At 39.0% G+C, this 15,116-nt stretch overlaps 1 protein-coding gene across 3 annotated transcripts in view; it reads right to left on the reverse strand.

Moving 5' to 3' along the window:
* The window catches only part of ZNF608 (zinc finger protein 608), a 104,458-nt gene extending 90,208 nt beyond the window's left edge, over nucleotides 1-14,250 (reverse strand). For 2 of the 3 annotated variants that reach the window (XM_048850853.2, XM_048850856.2), the window contains exons 1-2: nucleotides 11,954-12,566; nucleotides 10,015-11,075 (exon numbers count right to left, since the gene is read on the reverse strand). In XM_048850853.2, the coding sequence (XP_048706810.1) occupies nucleotides 10,015-10,905 (891 nt within the window). In that variant the 5' untranslated portion in view covers nucleotides 10,906-11,075; nucleotides 11,954-12,566. Of the gene's footprint in view, nucleotides 1-10,014; nucleotides 11,076-11,953; nucleotides 12,567-14,120 lie in introns of those variants that run through there. The other variant, XM_048850855.2, reaches the window with a different exon arrangement.
* Nucleotides 14,251-15,116: the final 866 nt, after the last annotated feature.

Below are 15,116 nucleotides of genomic sequence, written 5' to 3' on the forward strand. Positions count from 1 at the left end.
ATTAATAAATTATTTTTTTCCCTGAAGATATATGAAAGATACACCTGGAGTATATTTGAATATTAAACTAACAACTTCTTAGCTATTTGGCCAATCTTATGTAAAACTTCCAACATCACCACTGACTCTCATTGAGAAAAGGGGTCAATTTCTGATTTGTTTGTGTGTCTAATTTTCACGCTTTGTTGCTAAGATATAGATCTAATTTCATTTCCCTCCCCCCAAAAGAAAAACAGGCAACGACATGAAACCCAGAAACATACAACTACTGCTGATGCTCTCCAGTTATAAGCTTATAATAAAGCCCAGATTTGATAGTATTATCCATGTACTGTGGCAAACCACACACAAATAAACAGTTCTCCATGAAGAATAAAAACCTAAAGACCAAACCCGTCCAATTCAAACATTATTGTTACTTTTAACATGAGCCATCCATAAAAATCAGCCAAGGAGTTGACAGGAAATCCAAAAATAATTTGGTCTGGCCCTCTACACTGCGTGAAAGGAGGTTACAAGTTGCTTTTGACTCTTCCAAATGGTTGAGGTGGAAGAAACAGCAAAAAACTATAAAATCTAAGTTTATTTAACAAACCTATCGTAGTACTGCTCTGACAGAATCAGAACATTTTCTAGCATAGGTTATTATAGCATAGCTGAAATATCACTGAAGGTGGTTTTTTGAGTGGATTGTGCTTTTGGGTAGGAAAGAACTTTAACAAAACCTCTGAATTAAGTCAATGGCTAATGTGAAAGACTAACAGTGTGCAAAATTAAACTGTATAGTGTGAACAGAGGCCAGATGTGCATCAAGCTTTCCTGGGAAACTGAGCCTAAACTTGGGAGCTTTCTTTAATCAAAAGGATGAAAGAAGGTGACTTCTAGGAGTTTACAAAAGTGTGACCAATTGGAGCTTAGTCTTCTATTGCTAATTGAAGCATAAAAAAGAGCCAGTTTCTTAGAACCAACTACAAACATCTACGTTTTATATTGCATTGCCACATGATAAAAACCAGAATCAAGCTAACTAGTAGAAAGTTGACTGGCAACCAAAGACCAAGCTATTATTTCAAACTGTCATGGGAAGGCTATAAAATTGCTACCAGCTCTCCTCAAGTTACTCTTCAATAAAAAGAAGCCATCAGGGAAATAAGAGAAAAGAAAACACATCAAAACCTTTAAAGTTCCTTTAAGTAAAATTATACTTCTGTGGCACAATGCCATCTGCTTCCTGGTTAACATAATAAGACAATACCACAACCTGAACATCAGCTTTTTAAAATTGCTAAGCAAAATAAAAAATATGATCAATATACTTTCATCTGTTCTTTTAACTGCAAAAGCTGCATTCACATGGTGTGATTGGAATATGCCTAAAATGTCCATGTGGACACATATTTCTTATGTTACTAGTTGACAGTGAAGGTTCCCAGGAGGCTGAAAACGCAGTTGTCAAGCAGGGATAGTCCCTGTGAATAATATTCAGACATAAAAATGAGAAAAAAGTTAAATCAAAAATCAAGAACAATTTCAGTGTTCACAATAATTATTTTTTCCACACAACTGTCTGTAGCCATGAGCCAGAAAGGATTCCATGTAAAGGATTCAAAATTCACCTAAAGCACTGCTTTTTTTGTTTTGTAAATTTACTGGGAAAAATAACTTCAAATTTAAACAGACACTAGCTTTGTAGAGTCTCTGAAGACATTGTGTATGCGAAGTGCTGGAAAAGGTGACATCTTTCTTTTCAGGTTTAGTAGTATTTGCCTACCTAGATTAAATAAGAATACTAATATTATTAAACTTCTCTCACACTAAAGCATAATGTATTTTGAATCACAGTGTTGACCCAGGATTTTAGCACTTATAAGGGACACAGACACCAAGACTGTGCAGCCTGAAGTGTAAATCCAAGCAAAACAGACATCACAATTCACCACATGCGTCCATAAATTAACTGATCTATTCCCAAATGTATTTTAATCAAAATTCAACAGCCATAGGGAAAAAGTGCCAATCTCCCCTCTTGATTTTTCTTTCAACTTTCTCTTCCACAAACACAAAATAAAAAATACAAACAATTCAATTGTCAGTCACGCCATTCTGAATAGTTTTACAACCTTTCTTTCAAGTGTAAATGCTTTGTTCCAATTGCCAAGACCATTTACTGTGAATTAAAGAGAAACTGCACAACAGTGATTAGTGCAACCTCAGCTACAGCACAGTGCAGTTCTAGACTAGTCTTTATAGTTCAAGTAGCAATTCATTGCTTGCACTCAGCTGCTGATTTTTCATGGGTAAGATTGAAGAATACATCTGATTTAAAATTTGAATGCTTTTGATTCTAAACCCAGCTTCAGATGATTTACACTGGCATGTTCTGAAACTACCAATAGGACACATTCAGCAACTATTCTGTTCTAAATGTATTTTTCAATGTAGTGAAAATGGCTTAGAAGTTTGACAAGCCCTGAAAAAAGAACCTATGGCTTCTGTGATAAAAACCAGAGTAGCCATTTCTAAATTCTAAACAGCCATTTATACTGTGTATTCAGATAATCCTCTAAAAGTAATGAAGAAGAAACAAACACTAGTTTGCAATCCTCAGCTATACAGAAATATTCTCTGTTTTTCCTATCTGTGTATAAATACAATTTCTAAATTATGCTTATTATTTAAAAACCTTAACAATATAACAGTGCTGACCTGAGATTTCACTATAAATAGGCCAAATCCTCAAGTAGTGTAAGGGAATCAATAGAGCTAACTATCTATCTAAGGATCTAGCCTGATGTTCTAATTGAAGGGGGAAAGGCACAAATAAGAACTGGACAAGCTCATCAACCATTCACAGAAATGCAGTGATGTGTTGAGGATTCTGGCTAGCATAACTGTATGTTATGACATTATATATAATTATTGGGTAAAGCTTGTATTGTGCTTAATGAATTAAGTACAGAATAACCTGACACCCCCATCTGATAAATCTCTCTACAGACTTTGTCCAACAGGAATTATCCCAGCTAGAGGGCAAGAGATAATCTGAAGTACTACAAAAACTTGATTATAGTCATGAAGACTAATTGAGTACCATGGAACAAGTCAAGAAGATGCATCATTGCCTACTGCTTGAGTTATGCAAGGGAGCAAAACAGAGTAATAGAGACTATTCAATAACTGTATCTAGAGGGCAGGTAAATACTGTAGCTGTGAAAAAAGTCTAGCCTGCCTGTGGGACAGTGGAAACTCCTGCACATATACAGCATTGTCATTTCGGTCCCAGGACCTGAAGAAGAGCTCTGTTTAAACTCGAAAGCTTGTCTCCCTCACCAACAGAACTTGGTCCAATAAAAGATATTACCTCCCCCACTTTGTCTAACTCCTGCACGTTATTTTGCTCAAAACAGTCATTTGTCCACAGGTGAGCCTTGGTGGCTTGGGTAAGAGTCTGGTAGGAATCTTGAGTAAGGTCTGACAAGCACCAGGATAGTGCATGCTTAGATGCCATAGGCACCAGTAACACCACGCCAAACACAGTATGCAGGATGAAAAATTACACACAGGGCTTGAGTTGCAAAGAACATACATGCATGGTGTATCTAGGCATTACTTACATAATTTGCATCTTTTTAGCTGCACTCTGCCTAATTTCATATTTGACTGTAGCCTCTTATCTCCATATTTCTTTATAGTATTGACTCTAATCTTCTGATGTAGCCCTTCCTGGGTCAAAACCTACAACTTTTACTCACACATGTAGTCCCTACTTGTAGTCCTAGTCTCAGTGGCTTCAAGGGAAATAAAGGTTTCATGATAGAGCACTATATTTGGATCACTTCCATCCCTGCTCAAGCATGGGCACCAGAAAAATGATGGCTTTTCTCTCCTGATTTCCCATCTCTACTTCTCATAGGATTTTGCCAAGTGCTCCTGGATCACAGTGCATACTTTATCTCTCAACTCAATCTCCAACTGACTGAGGTTTCTGTGTAACAATTTAAAGAAGTATAGTATACATTCTGTGACCTGCCAACCTGCAGCATGCCCTCGTTTTGGTCTCAGAAACTGAAGCAAGTTGGAAGTGCACAGGAGATGCATTAGAACCAGCCAGGCACTGTAAACTTTCAAATAGAATAAATCTTTGCCCTTGCTTCACGGAACAGTGGAAGGTAAGTACCTTCTCACTGGAAATGGTGAGCAAGAGGCCTGCTCCTAGAGATAAGGAGCAGACCTATCCATCCTTGAGTGACATCAATCTCGCAGCTTTCTAATATGTACTATTAAGTTCCATCACCCCACAACACCTTTCAAGACTTTTCCTTTTTCATAGAGAAATGCAGTTTATACCAACCTAATAAACATATAGGTTTTACAAAACACAGAATAAATCCTGCTCCCATTGAAGTCAATGTAACTTTTTGCTTGAATAAAACAAGCAGCATTTGGCCTCATATCTACTTTTACAAATACAAATCACCAGGATAACACAGTCCAAATGCAGAACATAACGCTTAACATCCAAAAGACATGTTCAATTAATGGAAAGCAGGCCACAAATTCTCATATAGATGTCAATATTATACAGCCTAGAGCTGGCATCTTTTAAAAACTAGAGCACACACTTCTTAACAAAAAACACACAAGTTTTAGTATGCAAAGAAACTAGGAGTTTCAGATTATGATTTAAGTGCTTGTTGATAAAATAGCTTTCCAATTATCATGGCCCCCATAGGAAAAGCAGGAATGCATTATGTGTTAATGATCACAACCAGGGGTCCATGCTTTACCCTTTTGTCAGAACTATGGCAGATCCTCCCTGCAGCTTCACCATTAACATGTCTGTTTCCTGTCAGCCCACTCAGAGATAATGTCATTTATCTCAGGGCGGCACAAGACCAGTCATTAGCTTCAATAAAAGACCTCAAACAAAAGCCGGATGATGTTTTATCCGGGGCTCATAGTCTGCAGCCAAGAATCTTATTGCCTAACAGTTCAGAACTTAAAAGGTATCTTTAAAAAGAAAAATGTCCAGCTATCAACAATTTTAGGACACTTGTTTGAACAGCAAAGTCTCTCCATGGATATTTTTAGTTAATGGTTTTATCACATGCAATTTGGTAACTGATAGGAGCTCACTAAATTTACCCTTCGAAAGATTTTTCCCTCATTGGGGAAAGTTGACAGAATAATTCAGGTTCTAGCTAAACAATAAGATCTTTGAAGAAATGGCCATCCTTGTGTTTGCCTGCAGGAGCTGATTCAGTATAATAAATTCTTCAGTGACTGAACTTCTGGAAATGTCTTTAAATAAAAGTAGAACTGGTTAAAATATGCGTACAAACATGTGTTTTCACAGTCTTGCTTGTATTATTGCAATTCAGAAAGTTTCAAAAAAAAAGTTCCAGGTGAACTTTTTTAAGTAATTAAAGAAAAGCAGGAGTCAAAATATGAGTAAATCTCAGCTATTCAATTCTTGTCTTTATGTTGAAAACTAGGAACAGATGGTACTTTCCATGTTACTTGACTCTGGTTATTGAACACCTTTGTGGTTATGGGAGAATTTTGGTTAGCACTTTTAACATACATTTCATTTATTGGACTATAAAATGCTACTTTGGAAAAACAAGTCTTTATATAACTCTAATTAAAACAATCTTGCAGTGAAACCATTTAACGTCGAGAACATGCTTAACCTCATGACATCTGGACAATCAATCCTTTCCTTTTTAATGGGTATTTATGAAGTTATTAAAATTGTAAAATTACTGATGTTCTAAGTGAAATATAATTTGCCTGAAGTTCAGAATAACCTCATCACCTTCAATACTTTGTGATATAAACATTCTAGACCACCTTCAATTGTTTTAATGCTACTTTAGCTTTGCACAGGAATTCAATAGCAAAGCTGGTCATACATATTCTCAGAGGTCAGCAAGTTCACATAGAAAGCTTTCCTCAGCCAAAGGGCAACACCTCTTCACCCAGCTCAGAAAGCTCTGTCACACTACTAGACAGCACTACAGCATATTAGGACCTTGAGCTGTGCTTATTGTTAGACACCCATAGTTATCAATGATTTTAACAGCTAAATCCCTTATGTAGCTTTCAAAACAGTTTGCTATCAAACAACAATGGACTTTGTTCTTTAATTACAGCAAGTGACCTTTTTGCCCTTTTATTTCACAGTGAATAAACTACACCCAAGAAGTAGTGTTTGTAAGGCGCAAAATATATGGAAAGCATATCTCTATAAACTCATTAATCAGAACATGTTCTTCAGTGATTTACAAGAATTCCCTGATTAAGTGTAAAAACAACAGCTATACAAGAAGAATAAAATAAATGATGCCAGTCACATGTGAGTTAATTCACTGAAGACAACTTTCAGATGTGAAATGCCGTCTTAATGAAAGCCAATAAACCAATACAGGAGAAATAAATTCCATTCTGGAATATTACCAGATTTATTAATTTTAAAGATGGAACACAGCTAGACTTTATATATATGTATATAAAAAACTGTTGATATAGACTTTCTGTATTTCTTCCCCCCTCCCTAAACAAACAAGGTTTTCATAGCATATGCTTAGTATTCCTATTTGTAGGGTCTGTTGTGAGCCCCCACACACAATAAACAAAATCTAGGACATACTACTACTTATAATCTGAACATTTCTCAGTGTAAGAGCAATTAAAATTACAAAAGTGTAACATGGGTGAAGAGTATATGTTGACCAATATTTACTGAGTAATTGTCCTTAAAAAAAACCTAAAGGGTGGAGAAAGGGGACAGGTTTTAACACCAAAAATCTTAGGAGTGGTTAGCCTACCTGTCAAATCTACCTATTCAGACATGGCACTGGTGTCTTAACCACAAAATGAGCTTCATGAATATAGCTCAAACATCTTAGAATTATAGCATACTTTGACTTTATCCACGTATTAGGGGAGTGGTGACTTTTACAACATACTTGTGGTTTTTGCATAAAAGAGCCAGCAGAACACAGTCATTGATTTAATTAGACTTCATGAAATCCAATTTATCATGTTTTACATGACTTTCTGCAGTAAGGAAACAGAACAAACAGACCAAAAATAGACATTTGAGCATACTGTGAAAATTAAACAGTGACTGCAACTCTTGGGAATCTACTCCAAGCTTTTAACAAAGAGTAAACAAACAATAAAATATCCTCCAATACCACACAAAGAAACTCAGGTTTAAAATTTGTGGGCATTAACTAATTTGTATCTAACAAGATATTATTCAAATTTACGAGACAACTCATTCATAAAAGATTAAAACAACTGGAAATTGATTTTAACAGCCAGCCTTGAAAATTATATAGTCATCTGCGGTCACAACAGTGCTTTTTGGTCATGTCACATCTATAGATACACGTGTGTATAGCCAAAGCAGGAAAAAAAAAAAGATTCAATCTTAAATCCCTAAAATAATTCTCTTGAATGATTTGTAAGTCTTTTTTAAAACTGAAGTTTCATTGATCGCATTACAGGCTGGATCTAAAATTGCAACCAAAGTCTGCAGTGAGTTTTACTTTCATATACCAAGTAGGAGACGTTCTTTAAAGAAAATTGCTCTCTGGAGTGAAACACTAAGGGATGTTGTTTAAAACAGTAAGCCAGCACACCAGCGTGATAGACAATGGCCAGCACTGCAGGACTCTAACGTGTGAAGCCTATATTAAAGTCACTGTGTGCCAACAGCAGTGGGTGTTAGTGGAATTGCAAGCTCTGAGAATTCTATAAAGCCAAGAGCTGGAAAATAAGGTGTACCTTTGGCTCAAAACTACTCCTAACATGTTTGTTCTTAATTTACCTATTATCCCATTTACATTACACTGACTGAAAATTACTTGTATGTATATGAATTCATTCTTCATACAATTTCCTGTGTGACTAGAGTGAAAAGAACACAAAAACTGAGAAACCACACTACTCTCTAATCTCTGTTGCCATGACAGCAAGCCTTTGAGATACTGAAATGTTCAGATTGCCAGCTAAACAAAATTGTTGAATGTGAACATTTGGCTGAAAGATTAAAAGGCTAAGGGGGTTGCAAAAGGGCAGTACCTCCCACATTCCAGGCAGCCACTGAATCCAATCAAATGGCTCTGACTCTTTAACCAGAACCATTGTGAAGACTGGATTAGGGCAATTTATCTAGATAGTTAAAGCAGATTAGAGAACTGCAATTTGAAGACTACTGGTAACAAAAGTAAATGTCTACTGTATGTACTAAATTAGGAAAAAGACCATGGGATTTTAGGACACCTTTCTGAGTGACAGCAGACCTTTAGTAAATCAGAGTGCAAGTTTACACCTGTGAATTAATTAAAGCAACCTAGTTTCTCTCATCTGTATTTAGAAAAATCAAACAGATCATTCAAATTGACCTGTAGATATATTATCCTAAAAGTGGCAAAATACCTACAAATGTGAAATTCAAATTTTCTCCTCATACAAGACTTTTGAATCTATCTTTACGTTTTCTTAACATATTTAATGTCACAACCCCCAAAATCTAATCCTATCAATAGCCCAAGGGTTTGTTGAAACGTTACACAATCTTAAACATCAGCAATGACACACAAAAAGAGGCTCATAATATGTTGTAAATAGCATAAATTTTCCCAATGATTTCAATCCAGCTGGACTCTGGTAAACAACTCTGTACACTTAACACTAGCCAGAAAGTTTTCCCATCACTTAGAAGTTAGTCAGGGAAGTTGTAAAAGCAGGTAATTTAAGAACAATTCCAGACAATCATGCCACAAATTAATACCCTTAAGGTTTTGGGTTTTTTGGGGGGCGGGGGAGGGGTGAGGAGAAGGTGTCTTTGTTTAACCCAACCTGTAGAATTCATTTGACTCTTAATCATGGGCCAACAATAGCCCCCTAGATCCTAGAGAAGAAACCTTCTGCCCTCTGGATAGAACAATTGCTGCTGACACTAGAACCTGCCTGAATGAGCAATAACAATAGCCAAGAAAACCAGCTCTCTCCCCGCCCTCCCTTAACAATACAAGGCCATTTATTCTTACAGAGAGCATCCTTTATGCATTAACACAGAAAGGAAAACACACACACACCACTTGATTTCTTTCACACATTTCAACCACTCAGCAAACAAGAAGTTCACAGCCAAGAACCTATAGGGCTCAGATAAGAAAGACTGCCCTGACAGGAGAAAACTGTTGCCCCACATTTGAGAGAAAGATATTTTGTACATATATCAGAGTACAAGGTGCGGTGCACTCCCCTCCCCCAACTCCCTTCCTCCAGGCTGATTATTACAGGCACTGAGTGTCTTCTGGCTCAGTGCTCCCCTTTCCCCACGCCAACTTCCGAGGCCTCTTGGCTGTTGTAAACACAAGAGCCCCCCAATACCAAAAAGACCCCAGACTAGGGTGGATGAAAGAGCCAAAGTATCTGCAGATGCATCTCTCCTCCCTATCACAATCTAAACCCCAAAGAGAAGGGTGGGAAGAAAGGATGTGAATTTCCTTTCCACCTTGGCAGAAGGAACATCCGCTTTTATACTAGAGTGCACAATAAAAAGGATAGTAAACAAAACCCAGGCAGGTAGGTCTGAGCCACACACACACAAACCAGCCTCCGGTCTGCAAACACGTGTCCTCAGGGGTTGCAAACATCACTTCGGAATGTTACACTAATAACAGCCCCATCAGGGAGGGTCACTTCGAATTCTCCTTTAAAATAAACAAAGGAAGAGACACAACAACACGAAACACACGTTTGGCCACATTTGGGAAGATACTGGGGATGGGGAGAGGGGGAAAGAGAAATTAAAGACAGGACGAAAATAAGACTCCAACGTAGCATTTTCTGTCCGGGAGTGGGGTTTGTACACACAGATTATATGTCTATCACAAACGCATAACATCAATAACAGGAGCTAGGAACACAACTGCGGGAAGTTTGTAATAGACACAGGGGGGAGATAGCTAGGGAAAGAAGAGCTTGTCCTACCTTTTCTGTTTTCAATTTCTTGATTCGCCTGTGGTTCTCCTCCTCCTCCTCTTCCTTCTTTACCAAAATAGAGTTCCCCATTAACCCTGAATCCGGGGCGCTTTTGCTCACCTCCCCCACCGTGGAGGAGCCGCAGTGGAAGGGGCTGTTGCTCCCACCACAGCCTCCCTTGGCCCCGAAGCCATACAGGTGCCCAGAGGGAGCTTGACTGCTGCCACCCCCACCGTTGGGGTGGCCCTGCTGCAGGTCATGCTGCTTGTCCTTCCTGGATTTCCCCGCATCCTTATCCCGCTTGGAGCCTCTGCTGCCCTGGCTTTTACCTGGTTTCTCCTCTTTGTTTTTCCCGCAAGAGGCAATAGGGTTGTTGTTGCTGGTGTTGTTGTTATTGCCGTTTGGGTTGCTGCTCACACTTTGACCCAGTGCTGAATTCATGCCAGTTGCCTCTCCAGGGCGCCCTTGGACTTCCTGCCTCTTGCCAGCACTGCTGATCTCAGGAATCCCATACAAGGCAGCAGAAGGCAGAGATTTATTAGCATCCTTAGAAGTTTTACTCCTTTTCACTTTTGATTTGCTAGTCTCTTTGTGAGAGGAATTCCCCTGGGGGGCAGGGGGCTGAACAGAAGCAAATTTTAGGCCATCAGCTAAGGCTGAGGTAGCATTAGCCCCACTGGAAGCCAGACCCCCACAATCCTTGGAGCTGGTGCTGCTGCTGCTGGTGGTGGTGGTATTAGTGGAATTATTCATCTCAAATTTCTGTCTGTCCTTCTCCAAATCGGCGTCCAAATCGATTATTAAATTTCCAACACCGATTTCCCAATCATCGCCACTGTCATAAGTATCAACCGCGTTTGGATCCACACCTTTGCCTGCACTGGAAGTGTTCACTGACATCCTGAAGATGAGATCTCTAGAATAAAAATCCGATGAACTTTCCTTTGGAGATGAGGGGACATTCGTTTATCTCCGTTGGGCTTTTCTTTTTAAATTATTATTTAACTCTTCTTATCTTCCTCCCCCTGGTATGTCTAGGTTTATACCCTGAAGTCCAGGTCCACCTTTTCCTGTGAGGAGGGGAAAAGTCGAATATTTCTTGTCTGGATATTACCAGAATATAATACGATTAATATAGGGGGCAAAGGAGAGGGGGAGCAAGATCATTCAATGTTTCCACGTTTAATTTTGTTTTAAAAGTTGTTAAATAGGAGGCAATTGCTTGTGATTATTTTATAGTGAACAGCTTGAAGCTAGTTGTACCCCAACATCCATAATCACTCTTAAAATAGTCATCTATAAAAAAAACCCACCCTAACTACATGATTTAAATCCACAAAGTCAGGGACATAGGGAGTTAGGGCTGGTGACTAGCTGTTGGAGCACATGTGTAATATAAGCTCCTGGACCACCACTTAGACACAAAAGCCAGAAAGGAAGGACACAGCTTCAGCCCTCACTGCATTCCTTGGATTTTGTGGCTTTATACAAGACCCTGGAAGTTTTGTGACTTTTCTATACTATTTTTTACCCCAATTTTACTTAACCTTGGGGAGGCGGGGGGCATGAAGCCTGTTTTTCATTAACACAAGATAGCTTCCATTAAAAAAATCAACAACCTATACTTTAAATGGTGCATTTACTTGAGAAATATCCATCTTCATGGGTAAAAGTGTCTTTTCTTTTTAAAATATACCCAAGATAATTCTAAAATCAGTTTTAATGCACTCCTAGGTTACACAATTGCTCACTCTGTTAAATATAGTATTACTGACTGTACAGGAAACTGATTAAGACATACACTTTAAGTGATCTGCACCAAGGTGGCCTCAATGACCGCAAATGAGTGTGTGTTTGACAAAGCTTAGTTAAAACGATTTTTAAAGGGATCTATCCCTTTTACAGTTGACTGTCTCAATATTTATACATATATAGGCATATTGCTTACCTTTAATCCTTTATCATTTTTAATTAAGCCAGCAAATCAAAATGCTGTCCCCACTCGACTCAGCAACAACTCTGTGCCTCATTTTACTTAAAGAGCAAAGTGATCAAGAAGTAGAAAACAAAATAACATCTCAGCCAGTATAATCGCTCAAAAAGATATCTCCCCCCATTTTGGCACACGGATCAGGAGTCCTTTTATTTGTGTTGGTTTTCCTCCTTTCTTAAAAATGTTGTTCCTCAACTTTACAAGCTGGAAGATAATATTTCACATTCAGAACAGGAGCATCAAGGACCAGGGTTTTTTGTTTGTTTTTTTTTTTCTTAACAGGCACCGAGATATAATAATAACAATTTTAAAATGTTTTCCAACTTCACATTCCGTCTTCAACTCCAGACTTCAGAGCCATCCTGATCAGTAAGTAATGATCCCATGAAACAAACCTACAGGCGTCCGGTTGTTACAAGACAGAATGTGCTAACATCAGGATAAATTAGTGAAAGGGAGGAAGGAAAAAAAGAAGAAAGGACTGAAAATCTGGGCTGGATTCCGCCTGTTAGTCGGGAAGTGGCATTTTTTCCGCCGGTCCTGACAGATCTGATTTCTTGAACTAACTTAAGGAAGGGGGGAGGATGAGGAGGGGAAGGGGGGGCGGAGAAGAGGGAGGGGGAAATCAGTGTTCTGATAAACCAGTTATCAGAACATTTCGTGGGAGTGGAGGAAAGAGTGTGTTTTTAAATTAAGTAAATCTTCCCAAGGGTATGATCCGGGGATTCCCCCCCCCCTTTTTTTATCTTTTGTATATTGTAAAAAAAAAAAAATAGCATCCAAACTACCCGGGGGAGCGGGGGAAATCTGGGAGCTCAGGCTAATCAGTCATGTTGCAAGTAATTCAGTAATTAGAGACCAAAGAGATAAAATAGACTTTGGGTTTTTGCAGGACACATTTTTTCCTTATCGTTTCAGCAAACGTTGCATCGTCTTTTTATTTATTACCCCTCATGACTTCCTCCCCTTTTGCCTTTAAGTCAGATAGTCTCGGAGCTTGGCTTAGTATTTTTAATTAGCTGGCGTTTGGAAGCTAAAAGCTGTAATGAATTGTTGATGGATTGGAAAGGAGAGCTGGTTTGCTGGAAATGTTAGGGCAGGAGGGGGGAAGGGCGAGTTACCAACAACCAACCATCTAAAAGGAGCGATTTTGTTACAGTTCAAGCCTTTCTCATCACGTGACGATCAAGGGCTCAATTGGTTGTCGTGAGAACAAAAATGGGTGACAAGCGTATCAAGAAAATACTGATCTGGTCTTTAGGGGAAAAAAAAACTTAAGGTCTGTTTCTCTCCCTCCCCCTTCTGCTGCTGGCACAGCTACAAGTTATGAATGTGAAACATTTCTCTCTGCGAACTGGGTCTCTGAAGTTAGGAATGAGTAAAATGTACTGAACACCATGGCAAAGCATATGTTTTAGAGAAACACCTTATAAAATCTTTCTTCGAGTTATCTGCAATTTGTAGTAGTTTAGAGACACGGGATGGGGAGGTTATTTCAAGGTTTTAATATCTTCGTATATAAAACATGACTAAACATTTGATAGCTTCTAACTTAGTCTCCATTCTAAACCCTGGGTAGATTCTGGTTGGGGGATGGCTGGCTTTGGGGGGGTGGGGGTGAAAAACGCTCACTGCACCACAACGTATGGGCGTCACTATCCCCTAATTTAGCATTACATTATTGGTATTAACATGTGACAGAAGAAGAAAAAAAACCTCCTGCTCCACTACGCTATTTTGTACCCCTAAGGTCCTATTAACAAGTTGCTTGCTCATTTTTAGGGGGGATTGAGTGGAGAGAGAGAAAAAATATGCTGGCAGGCTTGTAGTTGTGTCACTTTGATTTTCCCCTCTTGGTTAGTTTAAAAAAAAAAACCAAAAAGGTAAAAACGCCCCCCTCCCCCCGCCGAGTGCACCGTCAAGTATGATTTGTGTGAGAAGCTACGCTTTCACCCTCCTCACCTTCATATCCCTTAGATAACTCAGCCTACTCGTGGTTTTTTGTTGTTTTAAAACACAAATAACTAGTTCCTTATTTCAATGCACAAAACTCATAATACTCCCCTTCGCATGAAAAAAATCCCCTCTAAGTGCTAGAGACACACCACGCAACCGTACTTACGATCTGTATTGGATCGAGTTGACCTTTTCCTTCTAACTGCATTGAGTGTGTTTTTGTTGCAGCCGCTTTTTATTTTTGGAAAAAAAATCTAATTTCTTCAACAGATTTATTGTGTTTGGAAGAAAAGAGCACCCGATTTCATGAACCTTCTTTTTTAAAACAAAATTAAAAAAAATAAAAATCCCCCTACACACATATACACACATACACACTACACAACAAACTGGCTTTACTGCAATAGTGAGCTGCAGAAATCAGAACTGGAGAAGGGAGAGTGTGAAGCAAGCACAGACTCTGTACCTGAAAGGGACTTTTCTTTGTTCCCAATGCCCTTTCCCATCTGCCCAATCAGAGACCAGCTTTTATGAAACCGGGCTCTCCGATTGGCTAGCTGCTCCTCTCGGCTGCTGAAGGGGGTGAAAGGGAAAAACACACACACACGCATACATACATAGAAGCCTTGTATTTTGCAATCCTCAAACTACATTTAGTGCTACAGCAGGCAGCCTCCTGCTGCAGCAAGATACAAATCATGTTTCCCATTTCAATTACAGCATTATCCTATATAACATTTTATGTCAAGACAACCAAATAGGGAGGCGAGCAGCCCAGCCAAGCCTCACACAGTGGGAGGAGGACTTCCTCATTTTCTTTTTAATTTAATTTCAAGGCAGTTTTCAAAGCAATGATGGATGATTTTTCTGTTTCAAAGAGGCAAATTAAAATCTCACTCTCCGTTTTTAAATGCCCCCTCATTCAGAATTGCAACAGTTTGACACGAAACCGAGAGAGAGAGGCTGTTACATGAGTGCGATCATTTTCATGTTTAGTGAAGGAGAAAAGCAAACAATGTCTTAAGAAGGGGAGGCTCAGCAAAGAACAGAACTGGATTCCATTCCTCCCCCTCACCCACCCCAGCGTTAGAGAGACACTCAAGGTACTGCAGCGTGTTCGGTTTGTCCTTATTCCTCAGCCTAACGCTTGTCCCTTCCTCAG

Source organism: Caretta caretta, chromosome 5 (assembly GCF_965140235.1).
Source record: "Caretta caretta isolate rCarCar2 chromosome 5, rCarCar1.hap1, whole genome shotgun sequence".
NCBI lineage: Eukaryota > Metazoa > Chordata > Testudines > Cheloniidae > Caretta > Caretta caretta.